Consider the following 15,653-nt stretch of genomic DNA (forward strand, 5'->3'; position numbering starts at 1 on the left):
TGGGGAAATCCTCAGCTTCCAATTTGTTGCTCAAACCTTTTCTCACCAATTCTAAGGAACACACCTGTATTAGTCAGTTTTCACACTGCTATACAGATACTACCTGAGACTGGGTAATTTATAAAGATAACAGGTTTAATGGACTCACAGTTCTGCACTGCTGGGGAGGCCTCAGGAAACTTACAATCATGGCTGAAGGGTAAGGGGAAGCAAGGCATGTCTTACATGGTGGCAGGCAAGAGTGTGTGAGAAAGAGCGAGGAAGTGGCACACTTAAAACCATCAGCTCTTGTGAGAACTCTCTCACTATCACAAGAACAGCGTGGGGGAACTGCCCTCATGATCCAATCATCTCCTTCCAGGTTCCTCCCTCAACACCTGGGGATTACAATTCAAGATGAGATTTGGGTGGGGACACACAGCCATATCAACACCTCTTTGATTTTGTTTTCTGGAAGTTGGTAAAGCTCATATTGAGTGAAGCCCGTGAAGCTCCAGGCCCTCTATTTGGGATCTGCTCATTGCTGTCTGCCTTCCCTCCTTCACTTCTTGTTACCTATGGCAATCTCTTTGGTCTAGGAGATTGAATATCAGAAGTCAATACAAATGTACATCAGCATAACTTCTCCATCAACTTCTCTTCCACTGTTGTTTTGAGTTGTCAAAGTAGGTCTTGAAAAGACTTCCTTGCTTCTCCTGTGTGCTGGGCACATCTTGAGACCTCTTGCTCTAATTAAAGGATCATTGACTCTGTGTTTACTTACTAAGCAACAAAAAAAAAACCAACTTGTGTGCATGTGTGTGTGTGTGCATGTGTGTGCATGTGTGTGTGCGTGTGTATGTCCCACTTTGTTCCAAAGAGGATTTGATGGAGCTTCGAAGAATATATACAATACTAAAGAAAATGAGGACTAATAGAAAAATAAAAATGAGATGAAGCATAGTAGAGGCCATACATACCCAAAATATATATCATAAGGTACATAAATGTACCTTATTGTATTTATCAGACATGGGCCACAAATTTGGCCAAAACGTTTATCAGACATAGGCCACAAATTTGGCCAAGTGCTTTCTAGCAACTAACACAAAAACAGGAATGGGATCTTTTATATGAATCTATATCCGCAACTTAATAAGTCAATTAGAAGCTCTTTTTTCAAGAACCTCAGGTGTGAAAGGGAGAACAGAGAAAATCTAAAAGAATGTAGAATTAAGAAAGAGTTTTTCAATTAGGAGCCTTGTACACGTTTTTAGATAAAAATGAAAATGAGTGAGAAGAAAAAGGTATGAATGAAATGCAGATATGTAGTGCTATATACAAAGGAAGCGGTGCTGAAATGGTGACTATAAACCCTTTTTCTTCATTATATCAATTTTTAAAAATCCAGTATTGACTCATTTTGAAAAGTAAGAGAATTTTTGATAATCTGTCAACTTTAATACAGCTGTTTTATTATTTTGGATTAGAAAAAGGTATAATAAACAGTATTTGTCACATATGTTTCTATGTATTTCTTTATATATAGCTTTTTCTTTCACATTTATTAAATAGCAACAAGTGTCCAGGTTTACAAATTAAGCAATATGCACTAAAACAACTGGTGCATAATAAATTTGATTTATTTGGTTGGTTGTAGATTATATACTCTGCACAATCTGACACTTGGTAGAGACGAGGAAGTCTCCGTCCCAAGGAATTATTTCTTTGAATTCAGTCTGTTTTGCTTGTTAAAATGATTTAATGTGCTATAAATGTTAACTTGTCTAAAAGTTTAATGTATTTTCACACATTCCCCCCCTCCCCTACTTTTTTTCCTAGTATAGCAATCAAGGTTGGCTTTAACTATTATTAATTTGCCAAGCATGTACCTGAGTCACATAATAAACATTACTTTGGGAACATAGCAATGAGTTCATCAGTGAACAAATAAAGTGATTCCCTGATGTCAGTATGCCACTGGATCACCCCAAGTCCAAAGGGAAGACCATCATTGTTCCAAAATCAGGGGCAGGTTAAGTGGGATCAAAATGGCCCCACTTACTTTTCCCCTCCCTGGTAATCCAGACCAGGTTGAAAAGAACCTGTATCCAGATTTGGTTCAGAGATTCTGGACTGATATGTCCAATAGGCTTCTGTGAAATGTCCCAAGTAAGAAATTGATTTTCGGGCTGCGCACGGTGGCTCACGCCTGTAATCCCAGCACTTTGGGAGGCCGAGATGCGCGGATCCCTTGAGATCAGGAGTTTGAGACCAGCCTGGCCAACATGGTGAAAACCCATCTCTACTAAAAAATACAAAAATTAGCTGGGCGTGGTGGTGGGTGCCTGTAATCCCAGCTATTCGGGAGGCTGAAGCAGGAGAATTGCTTGAACCTAGGAGGCAGAGGCTACAGTGAATTTTGGCACTGCACTCTAGCCTGGGTGACAGAGTGAGACTCCATCTCAAAACAAAAACAAAAACAAAAACATTGATTTTGATCCAGATAATCTTTTTGTTTATTGTAATTTAAACTGGTCCACACCCATTGTTTCATTCTAGCTATTTTAAAAGTTTAGTTGCTATGGTGAACTCATTATGTTGACAAAACAAATCACAATTTTTTTATTACTTGTGTATGCTTTGTAAAACACCACTTTTCTTGTCCTAGAAAATGTTATAAAAAGATGACTTAAGTGAAGAGTTATATAAGGCACAGTGTAGTGTCTAAAACTTGAGTTCTTGTCCAATTATTGCTTTCTAATATTTCAATCTTCTGAAATGACTGATAGCCATATTTGGTGTTAGGTTTGCAATTCTATTTTTACCTGGAACTAGCCTCACGACTTTACATAATAATAATAATGATACAACAATACATTTTAACAGCAATTTACAGTTTTAAAATGCATTCCCAGTTGTCATTTCATTTGATTCAGCATTCCACAGATATTAACTGAGCATAGACTAAGTGCTAGGCAGTTAGGCAGGGCAGCTGTTATTATGCCTATATGGAAAACAAATGCTCACGGATGTTAAGTCTCTAGGATTATACGACTGCCAAAGTGGGGAAGCCAGGAAATGAACCTGGGTTCCCTGTTGAGCGGTAATGTAGTGTGGTGCAGAGATTAGGAGCACAAACTCTGGAACCATGCTGCACTGGTTTAGACACCAGTTCTGCCACATTCTAGCTGTTTAACCTCGGGCAAGTTACTTCACCTCTCTGTGCTGGGGTCTGTTGTGAAGAGATTAAGAATATTCACAAAGCACTTAGAGCCTGGTAGGTAGCAAGAACTAAGGAAGTGTTTACTGTTATTATTTGGTGTTCAGGCCAGTATTGTTTTTGGCATTATGGTACTTCTCTCTTTATACAGATTGATAGACTATCTCCTCTTTCTTTCCAGTGGAATGTTTCCTTATCTTGTAACTGTCAAATTAATTTGGCAAAATCACTATATATCTGTCATTTGGCCTGTATGACTAAAATGGTCTATTTGGAATAACTGAGCTTTAAGAAACCACCCCCAGCTTTATATTCTCATTTTCTTTCTGTCTTGTTTTTTGAAATAGGGTCTCGCTCTGTCACCCAAGCTGGAGTGCAGTGGCACAGTCTCAGCTCACTGCAACCTCCAGTTCCCAGGGTTAAGCAATCCTTCCACCTTGGCCTCCTGAATAGGTGGGACCCCAGACACACACCACCACACCCAGCAATTTTTGTAATTTTAGTAGAAACAGGAGTCTTACCATGTTGCCCAGGCTGGTCTTGAACTCCTGAGCTCAAGCCATCTACCCACCTCAGCCTTCCAAATTGCTGGGATTACAAACATGAGCCACCATGCTCGGTCTAATTCTCATTTTCTAGAACACTAAGAAATGAAGCTGATCCATATGTGAAGAGAGGTAAAGAGAAACTCTTTGAAGAAAGGTCTAGTTAAGTCTTGGTAAAATAGAATTGCATGAAAATATTTTAAGGATAACATGGAAGGATTTCATTATTTTTTCCCACATATACATGAGTATGAGTGTAATTTGTAATTTCTGAAAGACCAATGGTTTCTATGATCACTCTAAAATTACCTGGTAGATAAAGTAACATGTCTGACAGTTGGACTTCTCCCAGAAATTCTTTATTAAAGCTCCTCAATTAATACAAGCACATTTAAAATCTATTGTTATTTATTTTAATGGTCCTAGAAGAAAACATTTATTTACTCTAAAAACTTAAATACTGATGACATGAATATTGGCTAACAGTATCTATTTTTATAGTTTAAATTAAATTATCTTACTCAAAGTACTGTAGAGGGGTTTACTTAGTCCATGAGATAAAAACTAAAAGCAAACCAAAAAAAAAAAAAAAAAAAAACCAGGAAAACAAAAAACCAACCAAACAAAAAAGTGTTGAAAGGCTTTTAGATTTTTCTTCTTGTTAAGCATAGTTTCGTTTGTTCAATCAGAAGCAAATTATTGATTGCATTTTATTGTGAATTTTCACCTTACAGAGTTTAAACATCTTCCAGAACCTAAATAAGCGGCAGTTTGAAACAGTTATTCATTTGTTCGAGGTCGCAATAATAGCAACTGACCTGGCTTTATATTTCAAGTAAGTACATAACTCTGCACAGTGGAATGCCCTATACTCTGTGTGGTTTTGCCTTCCATAAATTATCTGTTGCATTAATGTTAAAAGGCATTTATTCAAACACACATGCGCAGACACACACACACACACATTTGCTTTCCTTTTGGATTACCAAGTAGAGTATCTTCAAGACAGATGCCTGCCGGTAAACTTACTAGACATCCAGGAACACATTTTAAAAACATAAGCTCCTAATATTAAGTAGGTTGCTAGCTGAAGAAGTTTGAATTGAAGAATATGCAGCCAAGTTTGTGCCTTGCCAAAAGAGTGAAGCCAAGAGACCTCTCAAGGTGGCTTTTTGTCTAGATGAATTCTCTATGGTCCAGAATCTGGTATTTTAATGTTTCGGGCTCAGAAATTTAATTCTGTCAAAGTCTGGGAGCTGAAAAATTTTGGTGGCATTGACACACATTAACCAAACTTACAAAACTGAGTCATACATAGCAGAGAGCCAGCCTATTTACAACAGTAATATTGCCAAGGAGACCAGATACTCAGTATCTCCACATTTTCTCATAAGTGAACTATAAAGTTGCTTGGTGAAAACGGATTAGAACAAGATGAACTAGTTATAGGATCCAAATATTCAGTGGCTTGGGCATTGTCAAATTATGCCTTTCTGATCCTTCTTCATTAAATAATAATAATAATTATTATTATATATATATTATTATACAGGTCTCACTCTGTCACCTGGGCTGGAGTGCAGTGGCACCACCTTGGGTCACTGCAACCTCGGCCTCCCAGGTTCCAGCAATTCTCCTGCCTCAGCCTCTTGAGTAGCTGGGACTTCAGGCTCCCACCACCATGTCTGGCTAATTTTTGTATTTTTAGTAGAGATGGGTTTCACCATGTTGGCCAGGCTGGTCTCAAACTCCTGACCTCAAGTGATTTGCCCACCTTGCCCTCCCAAAGTGCTGGGATTACAGGCGTGAGCCATTGCACTGGGCCTGAATAATTATTAAATAGTTCAACGTGAAGACAAATACTAAGAAGAATAAAATGGATATCCAAATATCCATAGCCCAGATATAACAAATGCTAAATTTTGCCATATTTGCCTCAGATTTTGCTTTATAAGGAGAAAAAAACTAGTGATGCAATTGAGGCATTCCACACCTACTCCACTATGAAAAACCCCTTCCCTTCTTCCACAAAGATATCACCATCTGACGTTGATGTGTATTCACCATTTCCATCCACGTTTTTATATGGTATTGTTGTGTGTTTGTTTGGTTTCTTGGTTTTTTTGAGATGGAGTCTCACTCTGTCACCAGGCTGGATTGCAGTGGCGCAATCTCGGCTTACTGTAACCTCCGCCTCCCGGGTTCAAGTGATTCTCCTGCCTCAGCCTCCTAAGTAGCTGGGACTACAGGCACGTGCCACCACGCCTGGCTAATTTTTTTTTTTTTTTTTTTTTTTATTTTACTAGAGACGGGGTTTCACCATGTTGGCCAGGATGGTCTCGATCTCCTGACCTCGTGATCCACCCACCTTGGCCTCCCAAAATGTTGGGATTACAGGCGTAAGCCACCTTGCCCGACCTGTTGTTTTCAAATTGTCCATTAAGTGTACTGTCTGTACATACCTTTCTGCAACTTGCTTTATTCATGCAACATTGTGTTTCAAAGACTTATCATTGATAACAAATGGAGCTCCAATGCATCCATTTTAACTGAATATTCAACCCTTGAATATTCATAATTTACCCACTCTTCTATTCATAGACATTTTAATTGTTTCTATTTTTTCATCATTACCTACAATGCTGCCTTGTATGTCCCTGTGTATATATGGGAGTTTCTCTAAGAAATGTAAAAGTGAGAATGCTATAGGGTTTGCATGTCTTCAATTCATGCTACATTACAAAACTGCACTCCTGAGTTGTGCCAGTTAGCACTCCCACCCACGTGTACAAGAGTTCCAGCCAAGTGAGGTGGCTCATGCCTGTAATCTCAGCACTTTGGGAGGCCAAGGCAGGAGGATCATTTGAGGCCAGGAATTTGAGACCAGCCTGGGCAACATAGCAACACCCTGTCTCTACAAAAAAATTAAAAAATTAGCCAGGCATGGTGGAGCATGCCTGTAGTCCCAGCTACTTGGGAGGCTGAAGTGGGAGGATCCCTTAAGCCTAGGAGTTCAAGGCTCCAGTGAGCTAGGATCAAGCCACTCCACTCCAGCCTGAGTGGGAGAGCAAGACTCTGTTTCAAAAAAAAAAAGAAAGAAAAAAGAAGAGAAAAATACCGTATCTGAAGTACTCTTGAACTCAGCACATTTGAAATTTATTTTGCTAATATAATCAATGTGAGATAATAGCTTATTGTTCAAATTTGTAGTTTCTTGATAAGCACTGAGACCAGCTGAATATCCATGTGTTTTGGGTTCCAACTTTTTGTTGGCTATTTGTTGTGGTATCTTCTCACAGTTTGGGGTCTTTATTTTTAGTTTATGGTCTCTTTTATCATATGTAATTTTTAAATTTACTTTCATTTTTAAAGAGACAGGGTCTTGCTTTATTGCCCAGGCTGGTTTAAAACTCCCGGCTTCAAGCAATCCTCCCACCTTGGTCTCCCAAGGTGCTGGGATTACAGATGTGAGCCACTGCACCCGGCCTTATATGTAACTTTTTCGTTGTAATGTATTCCCAGTTACCTGTTTTTTTTTTTTTTCCCCCCTCTCTTTATGGTTTGTGCTTTTTCTGCCTTAAGCCGTTTCTGAGCCAAAGTTATACCACCATTCTCTGCTCTCTTATCTTCTGGCCCTGTAGACTTTGCTATGTGGACATGACAATGCAAAGTGGGAACATGAAATCTGAAAAGCATGTATTTAAGGTATTTTTTTTCTCTGTTTTCATATGCTAAAATTGTTGCTCACAGCTGTATCTTTTCTAGGAAGAGAACCATGTTTCAAAAAATTGTTGATGCCTGTGAACAAATGCAAACGGAGGAAGAAGCCATCAAATATGTAACTGTTGATCCAACCAAAAAAGAGATTATCATGTAGGTAGTTAAAACTGTATTTCTCTCCTGTTTTTTAATAAAAATAACTTATTTTGTACTTATTTCTAGTTTAAAATTTTTTGTTTTCTTCCTAAGGGCAATGATGATGACTGCATGTGACTTGTCTGCTATCACCAAGCCCTGGGAAGTACAAAGTCAGGTGAGTCTAGTTAAGTTTTCTTTTCTGTCACACTGTCAGGTACTGCCTAGGTCCCATGTAAATGTCTACCTAAAAATCTTAGGCAACCTCAGAATTCTGAAAAATTATAAACATTAGTGAGACAGTAGGCAATTTGATTAGGCCCTGGAATAAGGCAAATAGAAGAAACTTTGGAAGGAAAATGCTTTCTTGAAAGAATTCTTTAATGCTGAAACACTGTAAACAATTTATATAAAATTATCCAAGAAATGTCTGAGTTTTTAAATAGAGGAGTGTATTAGCCTGTTCTCATGCTGCTGCTAATAGACATACCCAAGACTGGTAATTTATAAAGGAAAGAGTTTTAATGTAGTCACAGTTCCACATGGCTGGGAAGGCCTCACAATCATGGTGGAAGATGAAGGAAGAGCAAAGGGATGTCTTATGTGGTGGCAGGTAAGAGATAGCGTATGCAGGGGAACTCCCCTTTATAAAACCATCAGATCTTGTGAGACTTACTTAATATCACTAGAACAGCAAGGGAAAGATTTGCCCCCATGATTCAATCACCTCCCACTGGGTCCCTCCCACTGGGTCCTTCCCATGAATTGGGAATTATGGGAACTACAATTCAAGACGAGATTTGTGTGGGGACATAGCCAAACTGTATCAATGAGATGTCAGAACAAGATCAGGATGCATCGTTAGTGTTTTCCTCTATCAAGGGTGTTTTTGCTCCCACAGACTATTCTTCAATGTGCTGTGAATTATAAGGCGGCACTGGCTGTGACATGATGTCTAAGGTTGCTTTCCACAGAAGTTTTTCCCCCACCTTGGGGAGGCACTAGTCTACCACTTGCTTTCTTACTAATTGGATGAAAAAAATCTCTTTTTCCTCCAATAATTTCTAGGGAAACCCCTAAGCAGAAGAGAGCCCAGAATTAAATGGGTTTAACTGTTAAAGTGGGTTGTATCTTTTTAAAAAGATAGAATAATTGGAACTCATTGTAGGGCAGAAAAAATACCTATTTCTCACCCATCCTAGGTTCATGACTGAGGCCCCTATAACAAAAGACAGATTAACAAGAGAAAAGCATACACATTTATTTGTTTTACATGTAATACAGGAGCCTTCCTAAGAAAACAAAGACCCTAAGGAACAGTTAAACTTGTATATTTTATGCTAGGTTGGATGAAGTAGATAGTCACGGAGAAATTGAATTCAACAAAGAGGGTATGATCTAATCACGGGGCAGCTTAGCAAGGACAATTTGTTCAGATTCTTCTTGGCATCTTTGTGTCTCTGGCTCCTTTCCTCCAGGAATAGGGAGGGCACCTCTTGAATGAAGGTCTTATTATCTGCTTCAGGGGAAGGTCAGAAAATCCTTACCTGGTTTTATGACCTACTTCAGGGGAGAAGGTGGGGAGAAGGTGAGACTGATCTTCCTGCTGCTTTCGTTTCCTCAAATTCCATCATCTTAAAATATTTTGGGGCAGGGTGTCCTGAACTCCGTCACCATCAAGTCCAAAGCTAAACACTTTCCTCTCCTTCCACCTCGACATGCCTGCTCTTCTTCCTCTGTTCTTTATTGATGTGGTCACCTAAGCTAGAAACCTGAGGTCTTGCTTGAGCTTATCTCCCTCATTTCAAAATCATTTCTATCACCCTTGCTAGTACCTCAGTTCAGACTTTTATCAGAACTGTGGTGGCAGCCTCCTAATAGATCCTCACATCAACTCCACAACTCATCCTCTGACTTGCTGCCATGTCTCTACACAGAGCTCAACTCAGCCATTCTACTCCTTAAAAGCCTCATACTCCCCATTGCCAGAGGTTTCCAACTTTTTTTTCTCCAAAGAAGTAAAGTCTGTTTTCTCCCAACAAAACTTGCCCAAAGATCACTTTATAAAAGAGAAAAAAGCAAAGCTACTTTAGCTTTCATCTCTCTTGGCCTCCACCTTCTTGGGTCCTAGAGCACTTCAGAGGAACCCTAGGCTCCAGGAGTAAAGAGCAATGGCCTAGAGAATCAAATTCAAGCTTCCCGGCAAAATTTACATGGCCTGTCACTGCCTGTCCTTAACTCACACTCCCAGAATCATTTCCCATCACCTTCTCCCATGTCATTGCTTCACACTGTACTCACGGAAGCTTTGTACGTTCCATTTTATCTCTGCAAATATTCTTCCCCTCCTCTTTTCCTGGAAAACTACTCTTATTCTTGACAATACAACATAAATGCTACCTCCTTCCTTCATGAAACTTATCTTTACTCCCTTCTCCTGGCCCATAGCACTTACACTATTACTGTTATAGCACTTAACCACATTGTATACATGACTGTCTTCACTAGACTGTGAACATTTTAAAGAAAAAGATCATGCCATATTCCTCTTGGCAAGCCTGGATCATGCCAATGTAAAGGCAGCTAGCAGGTGTTCAATGAACTTGATAAATTTTTTTTTTAGTGATATAAATTAATGCTGGAATATCCTCACACTGTAATTAGGTAAAGCTACATACTAATGGGTGTATGTCACATGTGCATTCACAGATATATACTAGATGCTAACAGGACAAAGAAGAACTTGGGAAGCATTAGAACTTAAAGCATAATATTTAATCCTCCTATTTCTCCTTTTCATTGGTGAGAAGTGGCGGCAATAGTAAATGGGAGATAGATACTCCCAGAATAAGCCTAGAACACTGAAGTAGGAAGAAAAAGCTCCCCTTTCCCATTTCAATATAATCTGTAAATGACCTCTTTTTAAAACTTAAGAGCATATGGTTTGATAGCGCCTCAAGCACTGACTGTAAACTTGATCCTTAAATGTCACTTGTACTAATAAAATTCAAGTTCTCTATTCATAAGTGGATTTAGTGAACCAAGCCTTTCTCATTTGCAGGTAGCACTTATGGTTGCAAATGAATTTTGGGAACAAGGAGATCTGGAGAGAACAGTATTGCAGCAACAACCCATTGTAAGACCTTGACATAAAAATGCATTACTTATTAAAAGTTATCAGGACAGGCCGGGCTCGGTGGCTCATGCCTGTAATCCCAGCACTTTGGGAGGCCGAGGTGGGCGGATCATGAGGTCAAGAGATTGAGACCATCCTGGCCAACATGGTGAAACCCCGTTTCTACTAAAAATACAAAATTAGCTGGCCATGGTGGTACGTGCCTGTAGTCCCAGCTACTCGGCAGGCTGAGACAGGAGAATCGCCTGAACCTGGGAAGCAAAGGTTGTAGTGAGCTGAGATCGTGCCACTGCACTCCAGTTTGGAGACAGAGTAAGACTCTGTCTCAAAAACAAAAACAAAAACAAAAGTTATCAGGACAAATCAGTTTGTTTTGTTCACTACATCTTAGAAACCTGTCTTAAAAGGATTTATTTCTCTTTCTAGCCTATGATGGACAGAAACAAGAGAGATGAACTACCTAAACTTCAAGTTGGATTTATTGATTTTGTTTGTACTTTTGTATATAAGGTAAGTAGGGAAATTATTTGAATTAAATATATAAACATTTGGATGAAAATTTTTCTTTCAAACTGTCACCAAAATTTAAAAGTCACCCATATGGAAAGCCATCAGGGGTGTCATTGTTTCTCCAAAGCAGTTTGAGGTTTTACCCTAAGGGCTGGAATAAAAGGAGAGAACTCAGATGTGAGCAAATTGAACACTTCGTTAGGCAGGCAGGAAAGACATCACCTGTCTCTTCCCCAAACTTCACAGGCCCGGGGTTAAACTTATCCTAGCAGCTCTGAGTGCTGTAACAATTCCTTACAGCTCATTCTCTGCATCTGAAAGATCCTGAAAATTAACTGTATGATTTATGTAGTTTCTGACCTAAAATTCTCTTTAGGAGTTCTCACGGTTTCACAAAGAAATCACACCTATGCTGAGTGGTCTTCAGAATAACAGAGTAGAATGGAAATCTCTAGCTGATGAGTATGATGCAAAGATGAAGATCATTGAAGAGGAGGCAAAAAAGCAAGAAGAAGGAGCTGAAAAAGGTTAGATGGGCTCTGTTTTTGCTCCCTGTAGTTTAGCCAGAAGCTAGGCTGAGCTTAGTGGCACGTGACAAAGGCATAAAGAGTCACTACAAACAGAAAACCTGCTTTACTGGTGCAGACTGATAATTTTAAGAGGTTGACTACTGGTTTTCAGGTTCCACCCCCACCCCCACCCCCCAAGCCCCACCAGAAACAACATCTTATGTATAACTCCAGATAGAACTGACTGGTCCAGCTGAAGTAGAGGTTGGAGCTAGGCTTCTTCATCCTTCTAGAAGGTGGCTCCTCTACAGAACACTGGGTGTTTAGGAATAATATGAAAACTACAGAATCTGTGGGATTAGGGTTAGGTGAGAAAAAACTTTTTGTCCCAACATTACACATTAGCTGTGAGACTTTGAGCAACTTGCTTAACCTCGCTGACTTTAATATTCTTCTCCATGTAATGAGGTGGTTTTATAGATCTTCAGCTTAAGGAAGCCCTACATGTAGAGTAAGGTTGAAATTGCCTGTCTCCCAAATGTCTCCACATTGGGAGATGTTTTTCTGGCATGAGATTCCTGTGCCATTTTTTTCTGGCATGAAATTTCTATTCCTAAAGCCACTTTGTCAAGTTTAATGTTGTTTTTGGATTCTTAAAATGCTTACGATTAACTATTAGTTCATCAAATAGCCAAAACATCATCTTGAAAGTGGAATGCTAATTTCTGTCTTGAAAGTTAATCACTCTAAAGGTTTTGTAAGCAATTGTTACTGCTTAACAAAGAAATCATCTCTATGCGGAAAGGCCCTGACATGTTCCTTTTAGGTAGTTCTACTGCATTTAGTGAAATTTTAAATAATTCATAGGAGAAAATACTTTTCTTAACAAAGTTAAGGATGTCCTTCAACAGAATAAAAACAGGAGTTTCTGACTCCTTGATATCCATTCACTTATGTGACTCAGACGTCTTATCTCTAGAAAGCCCTATGTTAGGCAGGCCCTGGGGAAAGATGGGATCCTTTATCTTGAACAATTTACCATTTGGTGGAGGAACTAAACATTGTGAACCAATGCACAATTAATGATCTCAAAGAAGGCACTTGTGTGTATATGGGGCATGGAGAAGGCTTTCCTGAAAACAGGCATGGGGAGGAAAAGTAAGAAAATACATACAAAGGCTTGGAGTAGGAATAAGCTTGGTGCAATTGAAAAATTTTTAAGCTGATATGGCTGGAGTCTAGAGAGCAAAGAGTGCAAAGTACATATGAAGCTGGTAGTGCAGGTAGCTGCCAGATACTGTATTGCCTTGAAAGCTGGGCTAAAAATGTTCATGTGTCATTCAAGAGATTTAAAGTAAGATATGACTTGCATTTCAAAAAGATAAGTGATTTTTACCCAGCAAGTGAAAAGTGAGGGTATTTCTTAGTACTATTGCATTTAACCTTTATCTCAACTTTATTATGAAGAGATGATCAGGTCCTTTAAGTGACCCCTGACATTGGATATGGCTCTATACTTTATTTGCATAAAAATTTACTTCGGAGTTTTTTTCTACTACATAGAGAATTCTTTGTGGACTAAGATCATTATTTTGTATTGCCAGGCATGGAGCTTTGTGGATCAAGCTCAGATTTCCAGATTGCACTGTCTCAGTGAGAAACTAAGATGTTAACTGGCCAACCATTTATCAGATTCTATTTTTTATTTATTTATTTTTTTGAGACGGAGTCTCACTCACTCTGTCGCCCAGACTGGAGTGCAATGGCTTGATCTCAGTTCATTGCAATCTCTGCCTCCCAGATTCAAGCAATCCTCCCACCTCAGCCTCCTGAGTAGCTAGGATTACAGGTGCATGCCACCACACTCAGCTAATTTTTATATTTTTAGTAGAGACAGGGTTTCACCATATTGACCAGGCTGGTCTAGCACTCCTAACCTCAAGGGATCCGCCCGCCTCGGCCTCCCAAAGTGCTGGGATTACAGGCAGGAGCCACTGCACCCAACCCAGATTCTATTTTTTGAATGGATCAACTGAATATGAATTCAAGTTTTTACATGGTCAAATCCATAGTACTTGCTAGGTTAAAATGACTAACTAGTCTATAAAATTGACACTACTATCATGGGAGTATTAGAATAAAAACACTATATATCCACTAACTCCTAATAATATTGCTTTCCTTGATTTTACTAGCTGCTGAAGATTCAGGAGGTGGTGATGACAAAAAGTCCAAAACATGTTTAATGTTGTAATATAATCTAACTGGTCTAAACTTCAAATATCGTTTTACCTTTGAAGAAAACCAGAAAATATTCAAAAGAACTTCAACAAATCATCAAGTAACAGAGTAAGAGGATCTTCAGAAAAACTACCCTGTGACTATGAAGAAAATACATATTGCTAGCCCAAAAACCCCAAGGGCAAAATAAAGTTCAACAAAAGTGCAAAATATGACAAAAATGGGTACATTTTTCGTGCCAATTTATTTTAAATTAAAAAATATGCAATCCTGAAACTAGTCACAAATTCTTTTTTAAAACATTAATTGTATTTATTTGCTAAGGCTGCTATAACAAAGTACCACAGACTGGGTGCTTAACCAATAGAAATGTATTTTCTCAAAGTCTTGGGGGCTGGAAGTTCAAGATCAAGGAGTTGGCAGGGTTGGCTTCTTGGGAGGTCTCTCAACTTGGTTTGCAGATGGCCATCTCCTCCCTGTGTCTTCACATGGTCTTCCCTCTGTGTGTCTGTGTCCTAATCTCCTTTTCTTATAAGGACTCCAGTAGGACTGGATTAGGGCCTACCCATGCGACCTCATTTTAGTCTTAATTACCTCGTTAATGGCCTTATCTCCAAATACAGTCACATTCTGAGGTACTGGGGATTGGGACTTAAATATATGAAATGGGTGAGGGGTGGGGGAGACACAATTCACCCATAATGTTTGTAACTGTGATTCACACCTCGAGCCACTCCCTGAACTAAAAACTCACAACATGTCTTAATAAAAGAGTAAACGCAATACAGAATATATAGTGTTGTAAATATGGTATAGAAAATAAAGTAATGAAGTCATTTTATTCAATGTTATTCCATCTGAAATGCTTTTCTCTTTCCTCTACTTTTACCTTTGAGAATGGAATGATGACCAAACTATTTTTTGGCAGTTTATTAAAACTATGCCTTTGTCCTACACTCCGCCTTCAAAGTTTGAAATCAATTATTTTGGGTGTAACTAAGAATATTTTTTATGGTTCAGAACTATTCTTTTCATTAAAAAGAGTATCAATGCACAAGATACTAACTGGATAATCGTAATGCAAGTTAAAGCAGCTAATGAATATTATGCATTAAGAAGTATGTGATTGGATTATGCAAGAACCTTGTTATCAAAAATAGTGGGGAAAAACTTCAACCAAGATGACTTTCTAAAAATGATTAATAGAACTACCTACCAAACATTCTAAATATTAAATTGTTAAGGGAAACTAAGGGCAATCAACTACTTCCACTGCATGGTATATGTCTGTCCAGATATTAGAGAAACTTAAGATTTCTTCCTTTAGTTATCTATAATCATAGATAAAATTAGAAAACAGAATAATAATATAGTATGCCATATATTTTGTTGTAGATTTTTTTTTGTCACAAGCTATCTACATTCTAATGAATTGAAGATCAATGAACCTATATATTTTGTAACAGACAAGACCACGTTCAATTTTGAGCAGCCAAGAAATGAATCACCATTTGTTTTATTTTTATAAGTTAGGTATTTAGAATTGCAAGACAGCTTCTCTCACATTAGAATGTAAAGTTTATGAGGAAAGATTTTTGTCTATTTTGTCTGTTTTGTTCACAGCTCTATTTTGGCACCTAGAGCAGTGCCTGGCA

The 15,653-nt window shown here is 38.6% G+C and overlaps 2 protein-coding genes across 2 annotated transcripts in view; both read left to right on the top strand.

The window, feature by feature from the left end:
- Positions 1-14,611, top strand: part of PDE6C (phosphodiesterase 6C) — a 51,005-nt gene extending 36,394 nt beyond the window's left edge. Inside the window, exons 16-22 of the mRNA XM_050802770.1 lie at positions 4,482-4,582; positions 7,513-7,620; positions 7,717-7,780; positions 10,664-10,738; positions 11,165-11,248; positions 11,625-11,775; positions 13,953-14,611. Of these exons, the coding sequence (XP_050658727.1) occupies positions 4,482-4,582; positions 7,513-7,620; positions 7,717-7,780; positions 10,664-10,738; positions 11,165-11,248; positions 11,625-11,775; positions 13,953-14,011 (642 nt within the window). The 3' untranslated portion in view covers positions 14,012-14,611. The remainder of the gene's footprint in view (positions 1-4,481; positions 4,583-7,512; positions 7,621-7,716; positions 7,781-10,663; positions 10,739-11,164; positions 11,249-11,624; positions 11,776-13,952) is intronic.
- SLC35G1 (solute carrier family 35 member G1) overlaps positions 1-15,653 on the top strand; it is a 400,995-nt gene that overhangs the window by 152,027 nt on the left and 233,315 nt on the right. The gene's annotated exons all lie outside the window — the stretch shown is intronic.

The sequence above is a fragment of the Macaca thibetana genome, chromosome 9, assembly GCF_024542745.1.
Source record: "Macaca thibetana thibetana isolate TM-01 chromosome 9, ASM2454274v1, whole genome shotgun sequence".
NCBI lineage: Eukaryota > Metazoa > Chordata > Mammalia > Primates > Cercopithecidae > Macaca > Macaca thibetana.